Raw genomic sequence first — 21,680 nt, 5'->3', positions numbered from 1 at the left:
TGTCTCCTCTCTCCACATCCAGTCACTGTATGGATTTTTCTGGAAGCAGTTTGGCTCTCTAGAGGTGGTATCTGGTTGTACAGTGGGAATGCTCCGGGACGTCTACGACGGTGACGGCATCAAACTGCGCCGTCGTGAGTACTACACTATGCCAGGTTTCCGTAAGTATGAGAACGACACTGGCCACATCCTGGTGCAGTGGTCGGTGGGCAGCCCCTTCCACTTCGCTGGGTGGCACTGCTCCTGGTGCTTCACGCCAGAGGGGATCTATTTCAAGCTGGTGTCAGCGCAGAATGGAGACTTCCCGCGTTGGGGCGACTACGAGGACAAGCGCGACCTTAACTACATCCGTGATCTGATCCGGACGGGGGGTTGGTTTGACGGCTCCCTGCAGGAATATCCTCCGGTGGAACCCAAAGAGCACATGTACGCCCCCAAGTACATGCTGGAGCACTATGACAGATACAGCTACCTCCTGGAGAACCCTTACAACAAAGCGTCCAGACTGAGTGAGGGCTAGGAGTTCAGCTGGGCAAAAATACGTGAAACAACACAAATAGGGCCCGACTAAGGCCTCAGCACTGAGTTGGGGGGGCGGAACGATACTGATGAACTACATCTCTCATTGGAGTGATACTACATGTATCTCCACCAGGCAGCACTGATGTTGCAGGGATTTAAAATCTCTTAAAATCATTATTTTGGGGTCAAAAAAGGGAACACTGAATCATATCCACCATGGATTTACAGAGAGAGCATTGAGAGGATACAACCACTGGATAAACAAAATCATAGATTTCCTCATCCCTCCCTTTTTGGGGGAGGAGCCAAGCTATCTCTATTTTTTGTCACCCCACCCCAATCCTCCCTTTCTTCACCCAATCCGACTCAACGCGCCTGCTGTCTGAGAGGAAGGGGTCGCTCAGAAGACAAACAAGGGATAGTTTGCAGGCGTGTGAAACCTGTGGAGAGGAGAAACTTGGGAGTGAAGAACCATTTCTTGTTTCCGTCTGTGTTTACTAAAGTTTTATGGCCCAGCTGATATTCCCGCTTCACTCTCCACCTTCAGATGTCTTCCTGTCATATTTGGTGACCTCCTTCCAGAGACAGACACACATTCAGATATTATGTTTTTCTTGGGTATCAGTAGATTAGAAATCCTATTTAAACCCTGCTGGAGTGCCCATCGCCAAATGAAAAGGAATGACTCAATAGGGTTGTTTCAGCTCATTCATGTACTCACACATCCACATGCACCTTAGACCTGTCTGTGTGTGTTTGTTAAAAAAAAAAAAAAAAAAGTGTGTGTGGTCTGTCTTTGTATTATATTGTGAGGTTTTGGGCTGTGAAGGGGCGACAAGATCAGTGAAGTGAGAGGAAAAAGAAAGCAAAAGAGAAACATCAGGGGGGAGGGGGAAGAAAGGCAGCAAGAGGGGAAAAAACAGCGCAAGTGAGACGGAACGCAGGAAAGAAAGGAGGATAATGAGGGAGGAAGAGAACGGTGATGAAAAAGAGACTCTCGACATTCCCTTCCCCACAGTGTCTGCTGACGCACAAGGGATGTTGCAGGGATGAGTGTGCAGAATGTGTGTATCCCTCAGAGCTTACAGATAGCTCTGAATAAATCATGCCCTGTCAATGGCATCTGAGACAGATGAAACTCGCCATTAGTTTGTCAGATGAGAACAATCGAGACTAGTTGGAGAAAGATCACCCTTCAGTTTTGTCTCACTGCCTATCCGGCAGCCGAGATGACTTTGTTTCCTTGGAAACTGAAGTATGTGAAAAAGGGAGACGGGATGGGGGGTGTTAAGATAAGTGGGTGGGTTCACATCAGGCAAGGCGCTACAGCGTTCAGACGAGGTCAACGCCGACTTTAGGTCCCCCACCCCCAGTTAAATATTCCTCTTTCTCCTGAGCTGTCAATCGCCCACTCTCTTCCAAACTTTCTCTGTCCGTCTCCTGGAGCTTCCCTGTTTTTCTGCAGCTGTCTTTTGTGTGTGTGTGTGTGTGTGTGTGTGTGTGTGTGTGTGTGTGTGTGTGTGTATTTCCTCTTAATCCTCATTAACAAGGCAATTTTTTTTTTTCAGTTATTCACACATCCCCCTCTCTGTCAAAAACTTTGGAATGATTCTTCCTCTAACTCTCCGTCACCTACACACACACATTTACACTGGCTCTCGCACTCCATTTAGGGTGTGTATCTGTTTCCTCTTAATCCTCACAGGAATTTCCCATTTCAACAATAGGGGTGTATTTATTTTCGCTCTGCCTCAACCCCCTGTCTCTACAGGACAGGGCAGCCGTTACCATGGCGATGCCTTCCCTCTGCCCACAGATCACAATCATCAGAACACTTAGGCATGAGCGCTCACGCCTCCTGTCTTCTCGCTGTCGTGGACGGCTGTTGATGTGGCTAGATGCCTAAATCCCCACCCTGAATTGTCTAAGATTTGGCGAGCATACTTTTCCCTGTGGGTGTGTGTCATGCGGGCTGAGGGCAGTGGGGAGACTGGATTACATTCTTGTCAAGGGCAAGGAAGTCATAGCAGCAATATTTACAAATGCTAGGGAACAGTCGGGGAAGCTAAACATGTAGCAGACAAGCACTGATCAAAAACAGTCAACACAATGACTGTTTCTTTTAACTGCAGATTGACTGCATCAACCATCTGCTTCTGTCTGAGCTTTACGGATGCTGTTTACCTCAGCTTCAGACTAGACGTTGTTTCAAAGTGAACTGCTCCTCAAGACGAATAACACGTTTTGGTGAGGAAACTTGAAAAGTTGCTGAGGAGAAATGCTGGGACTGAGATTATTTTAAGTTAAAAATTTGATGTTGTAGCTTTAATGTCACAAGGAAACTATAAGCACTGATACACAAGGTCTCAATGTAGAATGTCTCAAATTGTGTTTCGCGTCAGTTAAAGTACCCTTGACTAAGACATTGAACCTCCTAACTTATCACTTGCATGACGCTGTTGTTGCTAAATCCCTAAAATGTAAAATTAAAGTTTCTGGATGAATGAATCAGTTGTGATACTGAGAATTTGCAAAACTGGCGTTAGTGTCCCTCCGTCCATCACTATGCTGGCTCCTCATGGGTGTAAGCCCAGGGTGGGAAATCAGATTAGCCAACAGGCCGTCAACAGTTGTGTCAGGCCTGTACTGCTGCCTCGATGGCAGCTTGGTCTGCCGTGGCAGCTGTTAGGGGTTTGGTATTGCTGTTGAGAGCCAAACCCCCGATCCAAACCCAGAGGGGCAGCAGAGAAACAAGCTTTAAATAGGATTTGACATGAGACGACAGAAGAGAGGAAAACAATGCTGGATGTTTCACTTTTTGTTCCTCAATTTGATTTTCTACCTTTTTTAAAAGGTAATGATTAATAATGATTGAGTGGCTACTTGAGTCTTTCAGAGTAGCTCTTCTATATTTTAGAGATATTGAATCATGAATTCGGATAGTTATCCAAAATAGATGATTGTGGACCATTTTGTAGTAAATTACTTGACTGTTTTCTGGTGTTTGTTGGCAACTTTCCGAGCTGATTTTTGAGCTTTTCAAGCAAAAATACTGTTGCTGAGTGTTTTCTGATCTCAGTAGAAATTGACCACAGTATCTCATTTGATTTATAAAAAACAAACAAAAGTGGTCTACTTCCCTCTGGCATCAGGGCCTGAAACTACAGCCATGCACAGATTCTATCTCAGAGTTTATTCTCTCATTTACGCACTGCTATATGCAAAAATAAATAAATGAATAAAAAAATAAGAAGGAATTGATGGTTTTATCGCTAAACGTCATCTCAGAAATGTGACCACAGGGGTTTTGGTTCAATCCCATCAGGGGCTGGGGGTGTGAGTTTGTGTTTAAGCTCTGCCAAGAGGCATTTAACCAGAGTTTACTCCCAACTCTCAGCCTGCTGCGGTCAGGCTGCACATCTGGTGAACAGCCATGTGTGTGTGTGTGTGTGTGTGTGTGTGTGTGTGTGTGTGTGTGTGTGTGTGTGTGTGTGTGAGTGAGAGAGAGAGAGAGAGAAAATGACAGACAGTGACTCATAGCAGATAAGGGAGTCTGGCCTGCTGAAAGACAAGTCAGGGTTACTTCCCTCGGCCTGTTGGCCCGTTATCGCCATGGCAACGATCCTCCTGATGAATTCCTGAGATCCCTAACAGCCTGAGGTCATCAACCAAGATAGCGGACCAATAAGATGAGAAGTGAAAGAGAGCAGAGGGAAGCTGATTAGAGAAATCAAAACTTGTTTTCCACTTAATTCTGCAGCACAACCCGGCTTAGGTTAAAAAAAAAGAAAAAAGAAAGTAAAGAAAAGCAAAACTCATCGCTCAGTCACTTCTGTAAATGTCACAGCACAGCAGAGCTGAGAATAGTGACACATACACGCAGCGTGCACCATTACCAAACACACACCTCTTTTTTTTTTTTTCTTTTTACAGTTTGTGTTTTTCATTGATTTGACTGACTCATCACAGCAAGCAGACAATTTGCATGAGGAGCAGAGAAGCAAGAAAAACACCTTTTTTTAACATAAGCCAGGAATAAAACATGAATGGAAAACATTTTTTGGTCTGAGCAAAGACAGGAAAACACGAAAAAGAGAGGGAGAGACAGAGAGAGAGAGTCCTGTTTCAAATAAAGCCAAGGCTTGATGAACGGGGACTCAAATCCAAAAAGAGACAGTTCGGAAATAATCCCTCCACAGCCATTCCCAGAGCCAGTCTTATTGGATGAAGTGTGGTCATGACACAGGGGAGAGGAGGGAGGTAATAAGCTTGACCAAACAGCTTGCATTTTTCACTTTGATGAGGGAAAGTCATTGCGGTGATTAAATGAAAATCATCCAAATGAAGTGAGCAGCTCATCATCCCTGTAAAAGGGAAATCTATAAGCCAGTGACAGTTTGAGTGAAAAGGAGGCTGTGATGATTGAAGCTGTGTTTGTGCCACCTCGCTGCACTTGCAATGGATTTAAAGGGTTTTCTATCCAAGTAGGAGGGGGCTATGTCTTGCTCAAGGGCACTTCAGCAGATTGCGGCCACTTAGCAGACGTTAAAGACTTAACAAAAACTTGCAAAGCTGCTGTAATTGCAGCACTGGCCTGGTGCATGATCAATCATAAAAGTAATAAAGCAATAACATATGAGAAAGGAAAGAATTGAAGCCTATAATCACAATGTAGCCCGACCGTCAATTGATCAGGTTTTCTACTGATAAATGATCTGCAGTAAACATGTCCACATGCTTCAGGTGTTCGGAGCACAGTGAGTAAATTAAGTGTTAATTACAAAACCGTAGACGAGATGGAGCCATGCTGCTGCAGACAGTGGTTTAGAGTTGTGTTGCTAGGATACAGCCGTCTTTATTTCCCTTCAGTTATTGATATCGGCAATAGGAAACAAACTTACAGCCATTTTGAAAGTTGGAAGTGCTGTCAAGGCGTTTACTAAAGAAATATCTGCATAGTTCTCTGTGGAGGTTGTCTGCCACAGTGTCAGTATCCAGTTAACTGCTGGATATCAGCCAAGCAGGCAGTTCTTCCCTTTGTTCTTTGCATAAATGATCAATTTATTCAGTTGTTTAGGATTCTTGCACATGATTTATGTCCCTAAAGGCTTAAAGGGCGCTTCTGAAATGTCCCCCCCAAAAACTGGATCCTACATTTCCCATAATGCAAATCAGCAGCATCTTTCCTCAGAGGACATTATACGACTTTTTTCACACCTTTACTAGTAAATTGATATTTATGCTTAAAATAAATGATGACCTTTTAATTTATCCCCAAACAAAACAGCTTTGAAGATATCAAGTCAAAGAAACATCGGTTTAAAATAATCACCGTTAGCCTTTGAATCTCCCTCGTCCCATTGTCGGTCCAAACCTCCTTTCAGCACACAAACCCACACACATTATCAACACATTTGTAGCATTCTGCACGTGTGTGTATCTTGTACAGATGTGTGTCTGCAGGGCTTTGTGGCCCCACCACCACCGTCACCCCCCCATCTGTTGTTGTGCTTGCAGAGCAGCTGACTGGCTGCCTGTCTACAGGGTTTACATGCCTTCACGACTCTGGCCCCCCGCCAGCCCTATGGCTTCCACCGATTGATCTTTTCCAAGAAACATTAGCAGCAGGCAGGAAATCAAGGAGAGGAGGGTGCAGGGGTGCAGAGAAAAGAGGGTCATTTCACTGGTCATTTTCACTCCACTGCTGAAGTCATTTCTTTCTTTTTCCTTCTTTCCGATATGGGTCTGGAAAGTGTGGAAACCTTGAGAGGGGTATGAAAAAGTGCCAGCGTACCGTCCTGTTGACCCATCGTCTCATATATTCAGAAGTTCGTAGCTGTAAATAACGATCTTTACAGATGGAACATTGCAGCTAAATCACACTGAAAGCTTTAAGCCTCATATCAAATCAAGAAATTATGTTCTTAGGAGGGAGTCAGCACACGCATCCTGTCAGACCATAGCGACAGAGAAACTGCTGTTGTTGTCGTCTTGGCTGTAAACATATTGTTATTCTCCGCGTTTAAGCCACGGAAAGCATTCACATTCCACAAGCTGTGCAATCACATTAACTCCGACAGCTGCAACGATGTGTCACCACTGATTGGAAAGCACTTGGTGCTAACCACAGGCATTGCCCAAACAAGTGCAAGTCTTTAACCTACTTTTTTGTGCTCAGTTTCTGAAACCTTCAAACAGTATTAAAGGGGACAGTCCACCCAAATTACAAAAAAAAAGAGAAACATTTTTCCTTGAGTGCAAAAGTATCTGATCATGCATTCATCACTAGATTTAAATGTTTTTTCAGCTTGTAAGCCAACATGGATCGGAAATCCCAAAAGACCTTAAAGACCTTAAAGAACAATCCCAGCAATTCTGTGGCAACCAGACAAACTGCATATGCTGATGAGGATCATGTGATATGATCAAAAGTTCAGAAAAGCAACTAAATGGACCTCTCAGCTGTCGAGAACGAGCTTTTTTGTGTTTTGTAATTTTGATGAACTGACCCTTTGAAGCATTTAACAGGAAGCCTCACAATGTTGGAATTCTCCATTGAGAACTAGAACCTTCCTTTTGTTTACAGGTCTTTTTAATGTGTAAATCAATTGGGTCCAGTTCAGCTCTGCTCAGAAAAGCAGCCAACTCGTGTAAAAGTTGCACTGAAAATAATTTGTCCTATCACGCACTGAATTTAGCTGCAATTCTGACACACATCAAATCAAATGGCAGTTACGAATATTTAACAGTGGAAACTGTAATAATGATTGGAAAATTCCTCCTCCGTAAACATGTTTTGTCTGATGAACATGTCTGGTATTTATGACTGCAAAATAGGAGACGTGCGTGACTGTTTGCGTCTGTAAGTCAGGAGTCATAACATGTCTGAATGTGCTCCAGGACAGATTGTTGGCTTCAGGTTGGGCGTGGGACGAGTCCGGTCCACGAGTCCATATGTTGTGACACAGCAGATCAAAAAGATGAAAGTCAGTGTAGCACTGCACAGACAGATGGACTCAGCGACACATACTGACAGGCCAACACCTGGCTGCTTTTCAAATGCCATCAGGAACTGGAGGGAAGGGACAAGTGTTGAATGTGTGTCACTCGCTATGTGGCTGTTGTTTATGGTCTGTGCTTAGCTCTGTTCCAATTATGGGAAATCTTGAAGCCACTGAATAATTGGCTTTGAATCTTTAGTATTTCTCTGTTATATTAAATATTAATGACAAAATAAGCATCGGTCACAATAAAAACATATCTTCAGGTATTTATAAAGATTTTAGGGGAATAGTTCAGCCTTTGAAAAAAGACCAGCCAGGACATTGTTGGTACATTTTCTTTAAACTTCTTTTGTGGATTAAACAAACAAGGTAGAACATGTTAATTAGTGAGCTTTAGAAGTGCTGGTAGGTGGATTTTGTCACATTTGGACAGAGCTTGGTTACCCATTTCCCCCTGTTTCCAGTCTTTGTGCTAAGCTAAGTTAGCCAGCTGTTGGCAGTATATTCATACTCAGTATATACAAACATTTGTGGTATGAATCTTCTCATCAAACAAGGCAAAAAAAGCAAAAAGGCATGCTTCCCAGAGTGTCAAACTTTTCCCTTTGATTAGATTTGACTGTTTAATTTGGTCCACCAACCCACCAACTGTCAACAAATCCTGATTCAAATCCTCTAAAGTTTTTATTGGTGCACACAAGTACCAGATGCCAACCTTTATTCTACAAAACAAAAACAATATGAAATAACCACAACTGTTCACTCTTTGGCAGAAAATAGTGTGTTCAAGTAGGACCCCATCACTTATAGTGAGATGCTGATTGAAAAAATGGGGTTTCACTGTGTTTAATACTATAGCATACTATAATATTTTAGATAACAGTATTTTTTCAACTGGTGATACAATACATATCACGATACAGGGATTCAATGTATTGCAATGCTGTAAACAAATGATAAGTTGCAATATTTTTTTTAATTTTAGGAAAACTCAAAAACACTCTGCCATATGCATAAAATCTGAGTTGAAAAAAGTTTACATTTTTTATGCAATTATAACAGTGGGATCTGCATTTGAATCACAATCCCTGTAACTATATAACATCACAGCACTACTTTTTGTGCAATCTGAGCAAAGGAATGAACTATTTTCCTATATCAAGTAAAAAAAAAAAAAAAGAAATAAAAACACATTTCAAATCATCTAATTACAGAAGCCTTCATTCTCTATAACACTGGGAGGGCACATAACCGTGAGTGTTTCCCACAGGTTTAGAATTTACTTGTAGCAGTGGGCGGTGCGGCGTGTGACTGATGTGCATGCAGAGACTCTTATTTTAGGTGGTGAAAGTGTAACCAAGGTTATTTTCTGTAGCTACAATTTACAGATGTCCTCTATACAGCTCACATGCAGACTATCAGAAGACGCTACATTTTATTTGTTCCATAAACGCCTCACATGCAAGTAGAGCATGCGTATGGGAAACACTGTCTTTGCTAATGAAATCAAGTATTGACTGAGTTATTTTGGTTGCATGAGTTGAGGTCGAGGTCATTTAGGCGTGTGGACTTGTCTTGCTAAGTATGCTTGTTGCATTCCCAGAGATTTTTGCATGGCACATCTTGCAAACAGCATGGCTCATGTCTCCTTAGCCAAAGTGAGCCACACTTCACCTCTGTACGCTCCTGCAGCCGGTCTAACTCTTTCGGATTCAACCATTGGTGCTAACGTCCCCATTCAGCTAGGTTTGCTGATGATAATGCTAGCAGCGCACCCTTAGACTACTTCCTGTCTCAGTTTTTGTTATGTCGGAGTGGAAGATATATTACAACACTGCCATCTAGCAGTTGTGGGTTTAAAACTACCTAACTACCTAACTTTAACGCAGTAGTTTGGGTGGAATCTCTCTTGTCCCAACATGACAGTGCATCCATTGCTCAGCATCAGTGCCCCACCCTGAGAGCAACTCCCCGCAGCCAGGTTCAAAACTCTTTTGAAGACCTTTCCCAGAAAAAGGGAGGCTGTTACAGCAGCAAATCAATGCCCATGCTCCTGCAATGAGATGTTCAGCATCACATATGGGATGTCCACATTCTTTTGGCCATTTATTGTGTGTTTATCCCTTTTGTGTGTGTGTGTGTGTGTGTGTGTGTGTGTGTGTGTGTGTGTGTGTGTGTGTGTGTGTGTGTGTGTGTGTGTGTGTGTGTGAGACTTTGTAACTCTAGCCTAACTGCATTTCTCAGAAACTTGCTGTCCCTAACCAGCCCGAACTGAACTGTGACAGAGGCAGAGAAAGAGAGAGCGAGGGGGTTAGAAAAAGGCAAATGAAGGTGAGGGAAGCGTGAGGGAGAGAGGGCGAGAGCGAGCCTCCAGAGGGGTTTGAATTCCCTGCAATCAGAAACAGAGACCGAGATGGAAAGAGGGAGTGACTGATCCTTACAATCACAGACTCCCTACATTTATAGTCTCTGCCCCCTTTTTTTTGGTTTTGTTTTGTTTTGCACTTATACTTTTATGTGAAGTCAATCGATGTGTCTTTCCTTCTGGGGTTTTGTTTTAAAAGTTTTAATATTGTTTTTGGTGGTAGTCTGAGAAACAGAGAGTGAGGGGCAATGCGTGTCTCTGGCTCTCTGTTTTTCTATTTAACTTTGTTTTTGTACTTTTTTTTGTAACTTTATCCACTTGGCAGCTTGATATTTAATGTCTTTTGAAGGCGGTGTGTGTGTGTGTGTGTGTGTGAATGAGGTAATGTGTATGTGTGTGTGTGTTAGCTCATAAGCACCGTCTCAGCCTACTGCTAGAATAGACTTCCACTCCACCTCACAGATCTTTTACCTCCTTTGATGCCCTAAAGGGGGCTTCATACTGTGGCGGCCACCTTGTTTTCTCTCTGTGACTGTTCTGTTGTTTTGATGACATCATCTTTCCCCCCATGACCTTAACAGCATCACATAACCTGTTGATTCATGATTTTTTTTTTTTTTTTTTTTAAATGTTGTGTTTTTTTTTCATAACTCATTTCCTACCTTTACACATGGCAGATACACTCACAGATAACCACAACACACACAAATACATACATTCACACTAAGACCCAAGAAGCACACACACATACACAGTACACTCTCTGTTTTTTTTTTTTTTTTTTTTTACTGTGGTGTGATTGTGGTTGTGTCCTCTGCTGGTCAAACAGTCAGACTACTGTAGCCGCTCTGTTTGTGCCCTCGCTGTTATGTGATCGCTATGAAGGCTCACCATTGTGTGACCAAAAACCATTTTTGTCATCGCTCAGCCACTCAGAACCGGTTTGGGCCAGAGCCCCAAGTCCGAGAGAAACCCAGGACAAAAAAGACATTTTTGCCCTCATCTTTTGTTCAATGTTCTGTGCCAGTCACACAGCAAAGTGGTGCTGGCTTAATGCTTTTTGTGTCCTACTTCTTTTTTTTCCCTCTCTTTTATCAGATATCCTCTATTTCCTCCATAATAGACAAAGATGTCAAAACACATACACACACACACACACACACACACACACACAAAAAGAAAGAAGATGATTATTCTCTGTTGGAAGAAAGTTTTTTTCATTTCAGTTGCATGATGAAATGCAGATTGAACTTTCTTCTGCCTTTTGAGCTATGAATTGCACCTTAATGGAGGGATGTGGTTTTTGGTTTTTTTGTTCGTTTTATGCATACATGAATATAAATGGGGGATGTATAATATTATTGTTTATTTTTGATTTTGACATAAGATGTAACTGTTAGCTAGTCAGGCAATGCATGTATGATAAACAGGGTTATGATTTTTTTTATTTTTTTTTATTGCTTATTAACGCCGGGTTTCATCGTAATTGTTTCAGTCACTGGTGTTTGTTGTGAGACGGCTTCATTAAGCAGCATCAGGAAATATGGCAGACACTGCAGACACTGGTGAGCCTGCAAGAAGTCCAACAGATTTTCAAAAATAGATCAGGACACTCAAAAAAAACAAATTAGTGAATCTTAACTCCATATAACTAGAACAGAAAACCACCTTTTTTTGAGCACTGACCTCAAAACTAATGTGCAAAAGTACACATCCACTACCTGAAAATTTAACACTGTGATGATCCAAGACAACCGCGGTTTTGGCTTCAAAATTTTTTGTCATCAAACGCCCTTTAAGAGAAAGGACAGTGCGGAGAAACTGAACATAAACCTTCAGTTTCACATAAAACTGTGTCTCTATAAAAATGTGGCTTAAACAACTTCCCCCACTGGTCCAGACTGAACAGGTCTGTCTGGCTAATTACTGCTGCTTAGTGAAGCCTTGTTTACAAGTACACACACACACACACACACACACACACACACACACACACACACACACACACAGGCCTGTCCTCACACAGTGACCACTATGAGGTGTCCTGCTTGTCCTCTCACATATCACAAATAACAAAAACACGCCCTCCGCCTTCTTCCGTCCATCTTGTCCTTGAAAAAGGACAAATAACACAAGACACCATGTTGCTCACACATTTTCACACACACACACACACATGCATATCAACAATACGGCCTCGGCAGATGACTGGCACTGGGCATGGTGCTGCCACCCGGTCTCATGTCCCCGGGGCAAAGTGCTGTCTGCAGCCAATTAACCAACAGGGCCGGTTGCCAGGTCCATATCCATCTAATCCTCTCTACCGTCCCGCCGGGTTGCCAGATTTAGCCCTCCAATCTTTACACAGACTTTGTTGTGTTTTTAAAAAAAAAGATAAATAAGTTTTACAATGTGAGGGGGATAATGAAAGTAGGTTAGATGACTTGGTTTGGGTGTGTTTTTTTATTGGATTAAGTCCATTTGTAAGCGAGTGGGTTGCAGCACTTTGTCTGTTTTTTTTTTTTTTTTTTTTTTTTTTTGTTTTAGTTGTTTTTGTTTTTTTAAATTGACCTAAATGAGAATGAAGAGATTACGAGGAACTGGTCCATCTAACACACACCCACCCCCCCCCACCTGATTAGCTTTCAGCCTCGTTCACATGTAGCCTGAAAAAACTCAAAACCAGATGCTGTTTTTGGAGCATGTGGAATGTGTTCGTAGAAGCTGTCAGCAGAGGACAAAGGAAGGAAATTACATTTTTTCCTTTTATTATTGACACAATGGCAACATATGAGCATGCCCCATTACATATTCTGACATTGTACATTAACACAACCTGTATCCCCCTGCCTCCCTCTGTCCCCATGCACTGATAATGATTGTATATGGTGGCATAGTTTTATTTTTTATATCATTGTAGAGGCTTCATTTTGTTTCCTGGGGTTGTTTCTTATTTTGTGCTGTCATTTTGAAATGGTTTTGATGGGTCGGAGTGCGATAGTGTGTGTGTGTGTGTGTGTGTGTGTGCGTGTGTGCATGAGAGAGAAGAGAAAGAGATTGGGTGTGCTGTTCAGTGGCTCAGTGTTCAGCTCCCAATGCACATCAGCCCTTTGCTTGTGTTCATCATTGTGCCAGTGTGTTCAGGTGTTCCCTCGCCTCAACATCCGTTCATCCAAATGAAAGAGAGAGAGAGAATGGGAGATGACAAGGAGGAGGAGTAGGAGGAGGAGGAGGCAGAGGGCCTTTTCCCTCATGGGGGATAAAACACAAATGAGAAAAGATACTTTTGAAAAAAGGATATTTTTCTCCTCTTCGGCATCACAAAGAAGAGTGTACATTTCTAAGTTAATTGAAAATGATGAATAAAAAAACTCATTTGTTCTCTATATGAATGGCTGTATGTTAACCATGAACAAAAAGTAATGAGTTCTATGACAAAGACATATAATAAATTAATTTTAAAATTTTAACACTGTTGTCTGTATGTTTCTCTCTTCAGTGCATCAACTGAGGACTCTGTGTGTGTGTGTGTCTGTGTGTGTGTGTTTGTGTGTGTGTGTGTGTGTGTGTGTGCGCGCGTGCAGATGTTACTAGATTGCGGTGATTTGCATCATCCATCCCTCATCTCACTAGAGGGCAGCACTGCAGCACACATCATTACAGCTCATTAGGATGCATCGCTCTGCACACTTCACATTGCTCTGGATTAATTTTAACAGCAGCCTTAATATTCAAAACTCTTAATGGAAAAAGTGTTTTATTGCACTAACTGCTGTGCTTAAACACAAAATACCATCATCACTCTAAAATACAGACTGAAAGTAAACATCCAGACTGATCATTAGTTTTATTCAGTGTTGCAGAATTAAGCATGTGTTGTCATTTTCACAGACTTTGCTCATGTTAGTAGGAGTGAAACACAGCTCCTCATCATGGCCAGATTAAACCATTAGGGGGCTTCTGGGCAAAATGTGCTGTTAGGACCTTAGTGAACCACACTTCCAGCAATGGCCTCCAGGAACACATCTGCACCAAGACTATAACTTTCCTAAAACCATATGGTCAGGAATTACCAACCAGCACTGATGTCAGGAAGTAATAACAGGGTCTGTGGATATGACCATTAGCCAAAATACAAGTACAACATAAAAAAATAAAATAACACACTTGCTACCGTCAAATATCTACTAATGCAACCACAGGAGTCCATCTCTGGAAAATCAAAACAACAAAAGTGTCATTTGAGGCCATGACACCACTATGACACATCCATCTGGGAGGGGAGAGCAACTGTATCTGAACATCCAGTTAATGTCCAGTTAAAGTGCCAGATCAGCCACAGTGGACCAGGGTGTAACAGCTCCCAGCCCAGCCACACAGACCGAGGAATGCACTGCTGTTGTTTTTCTGAGTCTGTAGTTGAGACAACGAGCCATCAACAAAAGGTCATAAATATCTGAAGACTCTTACACATCCAGTAAATGCAAACAGCATGCACTGTGCAGATATCAAATATACATAGATGCAGGCAGGCAGAGAGATGCTTTTATATGCACACTGACAGAAACAGATGTGAATATTAGTACTGCATGGCAACCATGAAAATGCACAACAAATACCATTTAATGATTAGACTGGTTGTATTTATGCCCCATTAGAGGCAGAGACTAAGAATAGCTGTGTTAATATCTCAGCAACTCCTCAGCAGATTGCCATAAAATTTGTTGTGAATATTCATGATTGCCAGAGGTTTCTTTTCGGTGACCCCTTAGACGACCATGAGGCCAAGTGTTCTCCTTAACTAACGCTTTAATCTATAACAAAAGTGGGAGAAAAAAACAACAACTAATGGCTGGATTTCCATGAAGCTTGCTGTGGATATTCATGGTTCTTAAAGGCTGTTCCTAATGTGTTTGGTCACTACCCCCACCTTCCCTCTCGTGTCACCATCAGGCCAAAACTTCAAAATTGGTTCGACTTGTCAGCAAGAACTATCCACATCTAATTGCCATGAAATCGATGGAACATTCTGGTTCTTTGACATTTTGGAGCAGTCAAGGAGGTATACTAACACAAAACCATAAGAACTAGAAATAAAGTACACAGACAGTGACACATGTTGTCCAGTAATTAACATCAAACACTGGACAAATACAATACAACGAGCTTCTCTTTTGTACCACCTTCAGGCCAAAACAGTGCTTTTACACATAAGATATGAAACAAAATTCTTTCACAGATATGTCCCTAAAGAAGAAATACCCTTATCTTTTTTTAATGACTCCATTACTGTGGCTGAATTTACCCAATGCTCCACTGTGTTCACTTAGCACATTTAATAGCTAAAGAACCAGATATTTCCTCAGCTATCAAAGAGCAAAAGCTAAAGGAAAAGCAAAACTGGACTTACTAGAAATAGGACTCCAGATGTTTGCTAATGTTACTTCTGTTTGATGTGTAAATGGAGAACTGTTTACAAAAAGGTTATCAGCCTGACAGGTGATATTTTAGTGCTGTGTTTATAGTTTGTTTCCAATGTCTCCAGTTAGCCAAAAATCAGTTATTGTAGGTTTAAACTTTCATATACTTTTTAAGTAATGACAGAAAAAATACATATGAATTTAAAATGTAAAGCTAAATGCACAAATGGTTCTGAAAATTAAATGCTTCTCTTTCTGTTGAAATTCTGCAATACTTCCCATCAAAATGAACCTGTGTACAGTTTTTTTTCTTGTTGTCTTCTTGATGTTATTATGTACCCTGCTTATTTAGTCTCTGTAATCCATATTCTTTACAGAATGGTTAAGTAACTTAAATAATGGAGACTGGATTACTAGTCTACTAGTTACTGGGTAAAAGGACTATTTGTAAGTTTTGCTGTTGCTACATAGCCAACGTTAGCATTAACAGCTGATTACTTACCAGTCTTGCCAATCCTTCTGAATTTAGATTTGGAATATGATCAGAGGTCTTTAGATGGGTCCTTCACATCAGCAGACACACCGTGGGCTTTTTCTGGGTTTTTAAGAAAATAACAGCACCACTGTTAAGTTCTCTCTGTACTTACATGCCTCTTAACGGATCTGTTTGCACAATGTGTCATGAGGTGTACTGTATAAATCGAAGTCGCATTACTTACTCTTTGAATCTTAGGAGCCTGTTTAGTTTGAAAGACTGACAGACGTCTTCATCAGTCCAGAGCTATAATCCCACATGCAGGGCAGCTCTGTACGCCAACACTTTGTTTTTCTTTTGGAGAATAACTGTGATAACTGAGGTTCCTTTGCAGGTAGCATTTGAATAATAATAGAGTACAACAGCAGTGCATTATTAAAATTCATATTAGAGTCAAAATCCACAGAGATTGTTACACTAGCCACAGGGACAGAAGTATCAGTGGCACATCTTCTCACCCTCTCCATCAGTTTTAACTATGAAATCCTATAATAATATTTACTGGTGCACATAGATGCGTTTTGCAATGAATTATAAATTTGCAAATCTGCAAGATTGAAAAATCTAAATTTGTCTGTTTTATGTATATCAATTTAACTTTATATTTTAAATTTGTTCTCCTTTTTATTTATTTGCCAATTTACATCTGCACTTTCTTCTGACCTAAAGACTCCAGTTATCAGTCAGCATTAATCAATAAAGTTAATCTCATCTCCTTGTAATATCCTCAGTGTTTTTTTCCTAATTGCTGCTGACTTAACACAACCATCTCAGCAGCTAATGAGCATTTAATTAAAAAGCTTTTCTCTGAAATTACAGTAACCAAGCGATGTATGGGGAGCAGACATAGAAAATGAAATGTACTGGGGTGCTGAATTGAATTATGAGGAAGGAAAATGGCCCCAAAGTGGCAAAGAAACAGAAACATAATGTTCCCTACAGGAGAGATGATGGACTGACTGGTAAATCATAGAGGAACAGCATGTAACACTCTTGTTGGACTGTACAGTGCAAATGTGTTAAAATACAGCAATACAATATCAGAGAGGGCCCTTGTCATTTGCAGTGAGTATGAATAGGGTCTTTAACACCAAATAAGCCTACTCTTTAATCAAAGAAATGAATGTCTTTAATGTAATAATACAATTAACAATACAAAGTGTGATGACTTTGAACAGATTTTTTTTTAAATGCAGACTAAAAGCAGAGTTGAAAAATGACCAAGATGATTGGTAAAAACTGAGAAGGATTGAGACACTGCGGCTGAGTAATGAAAGCACTTTACATTGGTATGCAAAGGGAGACGCTACGTGATTTGCAAAAACTGTCTCGCTTGTTGCTGCCTTTGTGTGTCACCTTAATGTGATGCAAAGATGAGCTGCAAATACCTTTGATATCATTACAACTGTTTTCATTTAAGGTTCAATTATAGTTTAGAAACATAAAATGCTGAACAGTAATACATGACATAAGACATGACTTTTCCATTTGAGTAATGGAAGGGATTACAACTAGAAATTTGGTAATTACATGACAGTTTTTAATCCCAGCAAACAGACATTTTAGGGGTGTTAGACTCTTTGCTTTGCACATGGGCTGGAAGTGAGGGGAGGTGGCTGGTTTCCGCTAAAGACAAGGAGGAATATTCCTTCTGGTAACACTGAAGTCGTCTGATTTACATGTGCTGCTAATCAAGTGCAATCACAACTCACCTTTTGCTGAGTATGTGTGTGATGATGATGGTCGGTAAAGATGATCAATTAAAAAAGACATGTCACCTGAAATTGCAATCCTATGATGAGCTTTGACAGAGCGATGAGAGTGAGGGGATGATAAAGCAGGAAATAACAGGATGAAGCTGTCTTGTGTCTTAAGTACCTGCCATTGTAAACTAGTCTGGTGAGTCTCTTGCTGTATTTGTCCCTCTATCTAGTATAGGTATTTAAAAATATTATGTTAAATGCAGGATGCATCTGCTTCAGTAAAAACAGCTGTTTATGATGCAATAAAACAATAACTAATTCTTTACAAAAATGGAGATGAGCAAACAGCACATCTGAAATCAAATCTCTGCTGCTTCTCAGTTGTTGCCGTGGGCATGTCAACACTCAACCACAGGAAGTAGACCTGTTGCCTGTTAGCAAGCGTTGTGTAAATAAGCAACCTGCTCCTTTCCCCAACAATTTATGTGACTGACGCAGCACTGAGTTTTTGTATGCAGCTGTAAACTTGGAGCCAACGCTCACACAAATGCAACACCAGTGCAATACTAATGATCTCCTCTACAAGCACTCATTCACAGCTGGAAAAAGAAAGAAAAGAAAATTTCCTGTTTCTCTATTGCATTTCACACCCTGCTGGTCAATCCCGTGTTGCCTGCTGTCCCACAGTGCCTTGAGAAGGAATTTACTCGCATCCCTTAGAAAATTAAGAGCGGACATTCTGAAATTCCACACAGTGTTCACTTCCTAATGAAATGATTTAGTTGGTGATGTCCTCTCTGCTCCACTACTTGACCCACAAATCTCCACAGTTTACTATGAAACTGAGCAGAAATGCCACAAAAATGAAAGAAAATGCCCTCTGTGTGTGTCAAAGTTAATGATAATAACTTATATAAACCTTCTGCAGATGGAAAACTCTGGATAACTGCTGCAGAGCTGGATGGCAGAGATTACACAGGGCCTCAGGCTGCATGGTCGGGTGTTGCTCTTGTGTTGCATGGTGCTCTATGTGTCAGTTTGTGTGTGTGTGTGTGTCTGTGTGTGTGTGTCTGTGTGTGCGTCTGTTTGAGTCAAGCTGCTTCTCAGAAAAGCACGGGGTGGGTTCAGACTAACTAGGGCAAACCACTCTGTAATTTGCAACCAAAAAAGATGGAGTCAAACTGCCCATTATTTTGTGTGTGGATGAGTGTGTGGATGTGTGAGCATGAGTAAATGAGTACCTGCAGCTTTTGCATGTGCATGTATTTACTGTATGTGTGTGTGTCTTTGTTTATTGCAGACAACACCATTGATGTGGGTAGTTCAGCTTTGTAGCACCATCAGCAGGACATTTGGGCAGCAGAGACAGAGCAGAGACACTGAGCTAATCCTGCCCACGAGATGGAGCGGGCACTGGAGGCCCAGACTGGCTGACTAATAGTTGTCGAGGCAAAGCTAAACTGGAAAAGCTAAGTTACACCGGAGGGCACTGTGGCCTCAACTCTGCCAGCCCTCACGAGTGGATACTTAACATCCATGTGTAGGAATTTAAAACTGAAATATCTGGAAGCTGTTGACCTCTGTAGCAGCAAGAAAAATAATTACTACATTTGTGGATGCCGGCCATTTTTAGCCAGACTAGCAGCAAGGCTCTGTAGGGATGCTAATCTCTGTTGGTTGGTTGGTAGATTCAACACTGTGGTCCAGACTGAAATATTTTGATAGCTATCAGATGTATTGCCGTAAAAATTGGGTTCCCAGAAAATGTACCATACTGACTTTGATGATCTGCCTGTCCTTTCTTCTAGCACCACCAGCAGTTTGACATTTTTGATTTTTATTTTAATATCTCAATTATTGGATGGATAGCCATGAAATCTCTGTACAGATGTTCACGGTCCCCAGAGGATGAGTTGTAAAAACTTGGATCCCCTGATCTTTAGTCTAGTGCCACCATCAGGTCAAAATGTCTGCTCAAAACTTTGGTTTTTTGGCCAAATACCTGCAAAACTAACGAAATCCTCATCAGCCTCAGTTGCACGTTATGTTTCAGCAAATCAGCATGCAGTATTCAGGTCAGGTGACACAACATGGCTGTAACTGTCTGCACCTTGGGATATGATGTTAAAGGAGTTTTGTTATTGCTACGTACAGTAGCCTGTTTTACTTTTAAAAGTTGTCCCCAGAGGTGGAAAGTAGCACCAACCTTAACTCTATCACCCCTTTTCTTCTACTGAAGTTAGCACACTAACCAGCCCTAGCCCGTCTCCACTTTCCAATAGCGATTCACTTTAGCCTCCAATCTGCCCTGAAGATGTAGCACTGCTCAGAGGACATATTGTAACCTCTTGTCTTGTAAATGCAATGATCGCAAAGCTCTTGTTGAGCAACAATCATCCCCACTCTCAGGAAGAAACAACATTCAGTGGCAGAGAAAACTTACAAGTAGTCCTTTTAATATGGCCATTGCAAATCTACAGTCTGCTTTTAATATATTTCATATATCTCTTCAAACATTAGCTTGTTTTAAATTTTGACAAAATAAAATCCATAGCTACTCTTCAGGGTTCTCATATTGAAATTGTTGAGTGTTATTCTTGGAAATACTTGGAAATCTCTCTCTCTCTCTCTCTCTCTTTCTCTCTCTCTCTCTCTCTCTCTCTATATATATATATATATATATATATATATATATGTGTGTGTACACACACATTACCGGAAGTTTAGAAGAAGTCAGAAGTTTAAGATACGTTTTCCCATTCAAGTGCAAGAGAAAACTGAGAAAACGTGTATATGGTTTATGCAGAAGAAATCTATTCATCAGTTCGGGTTAAGTAGTTTGGTCACAGTAGTGACATCAGTGTTGCTTTACTCTTACATCAGATTCACCCTCTGCTTCTTCAGCGCCTGTTGCCTTTCAGATACCACTTACCTTCAGGCTAGATGCCATTTCCAAAGAGAAACCTAATCAAGATTAGTGACAAGCATTGGATTGGAAAAGTAGAAAACTAGTATGTGGAACAACCATACTCTCCCTCTGAGGTTGAGTGTTTTTGAGATGATTAGTTGGGGTAAGGCGTCTACAGTCGAGCCCCACATTGTGCTGGGCATGAACAAGAACTCTAGGCCTCTGAGAGATTATTGCTTTGCCTATATTTTCTACATAGAATATTCCTTTCCAGCACCTTTCACTCCTAAAGCAACAGCTCAGGGTGACAGTTTGCTAGATGTCTGCAATGGTCGGATATTGCCTTGCCATGACAGACTTGTGTTACCTTGAGGCATAGACGGCTTTTCACCAGCTGAAGCTCACTGGGCTGCCTCAAGGAGAGAAGCTGCTTCGTGTAGATTTACACAAATCTTTTTTTGTAGCTTTTCATATTCAGCATTCATTCATTTATTCAGTCTTCATAAAACCAGTAGACACAGCATAATAACAAATGGTTGGTTATGTCCTACTAGGACAGTAAAGAGTAGTTTCTCATTATCTCTGTCTGCACTGTACAAGAATTGGAGCACAATGTTAGTTCAGGCAGAGGACTGAAGTCATGCTTGTATTAGCTGATTGGAAGCATTTGTTCCACTCATGCTTTACAGACTCCAGCTCATTCATCGCCTGTTTTTCCATCAGCTGACCAGTAACATCAAATTATATCCATGCAGGTATACAGCATGGTCATTATAACCACACACTTCCCACTTAGACTTTTCATTTTGACTAGTTTTATTTGCTGATACACTCATGCCAATGTAAGACTTAATCTTCATGTATGTTCTTGTCACTGCTTGGATTCTTTTAGAGCTGTGATAAAGAGTAAGCTTTTTCTGCCAAGGCTAACTGTTCACAATTATTCAATAATGCCTATAAACATATTTATCTTTTTATTTCACACACACTGTGTGGTTTCACTGTACAATGGCACATCAGTAAATAACACAACCCAAGTTAATCACAGAAAACTAAAAACAAATGAACAAACTTACAGACATTACTGGGAATAATGATAGAAAAAAATCTAATCGATAATAGAAATAAGACAAAAAAAACAAAATTATTTCTTTAATAATAATTAAAAAGAAAGCTACTGAACAAACAATATAAGGGAAAATATTTCTAATTGACATGGACAT

General features: G+C 41.0%; 1 protein-coding gene across 8 annotated transcripts in view; it reads left to right on the top strand.

Moving 5' to 3' along the window:
* mgat3b (beta-1,4-mannosyl-glycoprotein 4-beta-N-acetylglucosaminyltransferase b) overlaps nt 1-13,361 on the top strand; it is an 81,585-nt gene extending 68,224 nt beyond the window's left edge. For all 8 annotated transcript variants that reach the window (XM_071504308.1, XM_071504306.1, XM_071504304.1 and 5 more), the window contains one exon: nt 23-13,361. In XM_071504308.1, the coding sequence (XP_071360409.1) occupies nt 23-520 (498 nt within the window). In that variant the 3' untranslated portion in view covers nt 521-13,361. The remainder of the gene's footprint in view (nt 1-22) is intronic.
* Nucleotides 13,362-21,680: the final 8,319 nt, after the last annotated feature.

This window comes from Trachinotus anak, unplaced genomic scaffold, assembly GCF_046630095.1.
Source record: "Trachinotus anak isolate AG129_WGS33_773 ecotype Australia unplaced genomic scaffold, CSIRO_AGI_Tana_v1 ptg000019l, whole genome shotgun sequence".
Taxonomy (NCBI): Eukaryota; Metazoa; Chordata; class Actinopteri; order Carangiformes; family Carangidae; genus Trachinotus; species Trachinotus anak.
Note: the sequence above shows the minus strand (reverse complement) of the source record. Positions and strands in the feature narration are given on the sequence as shown.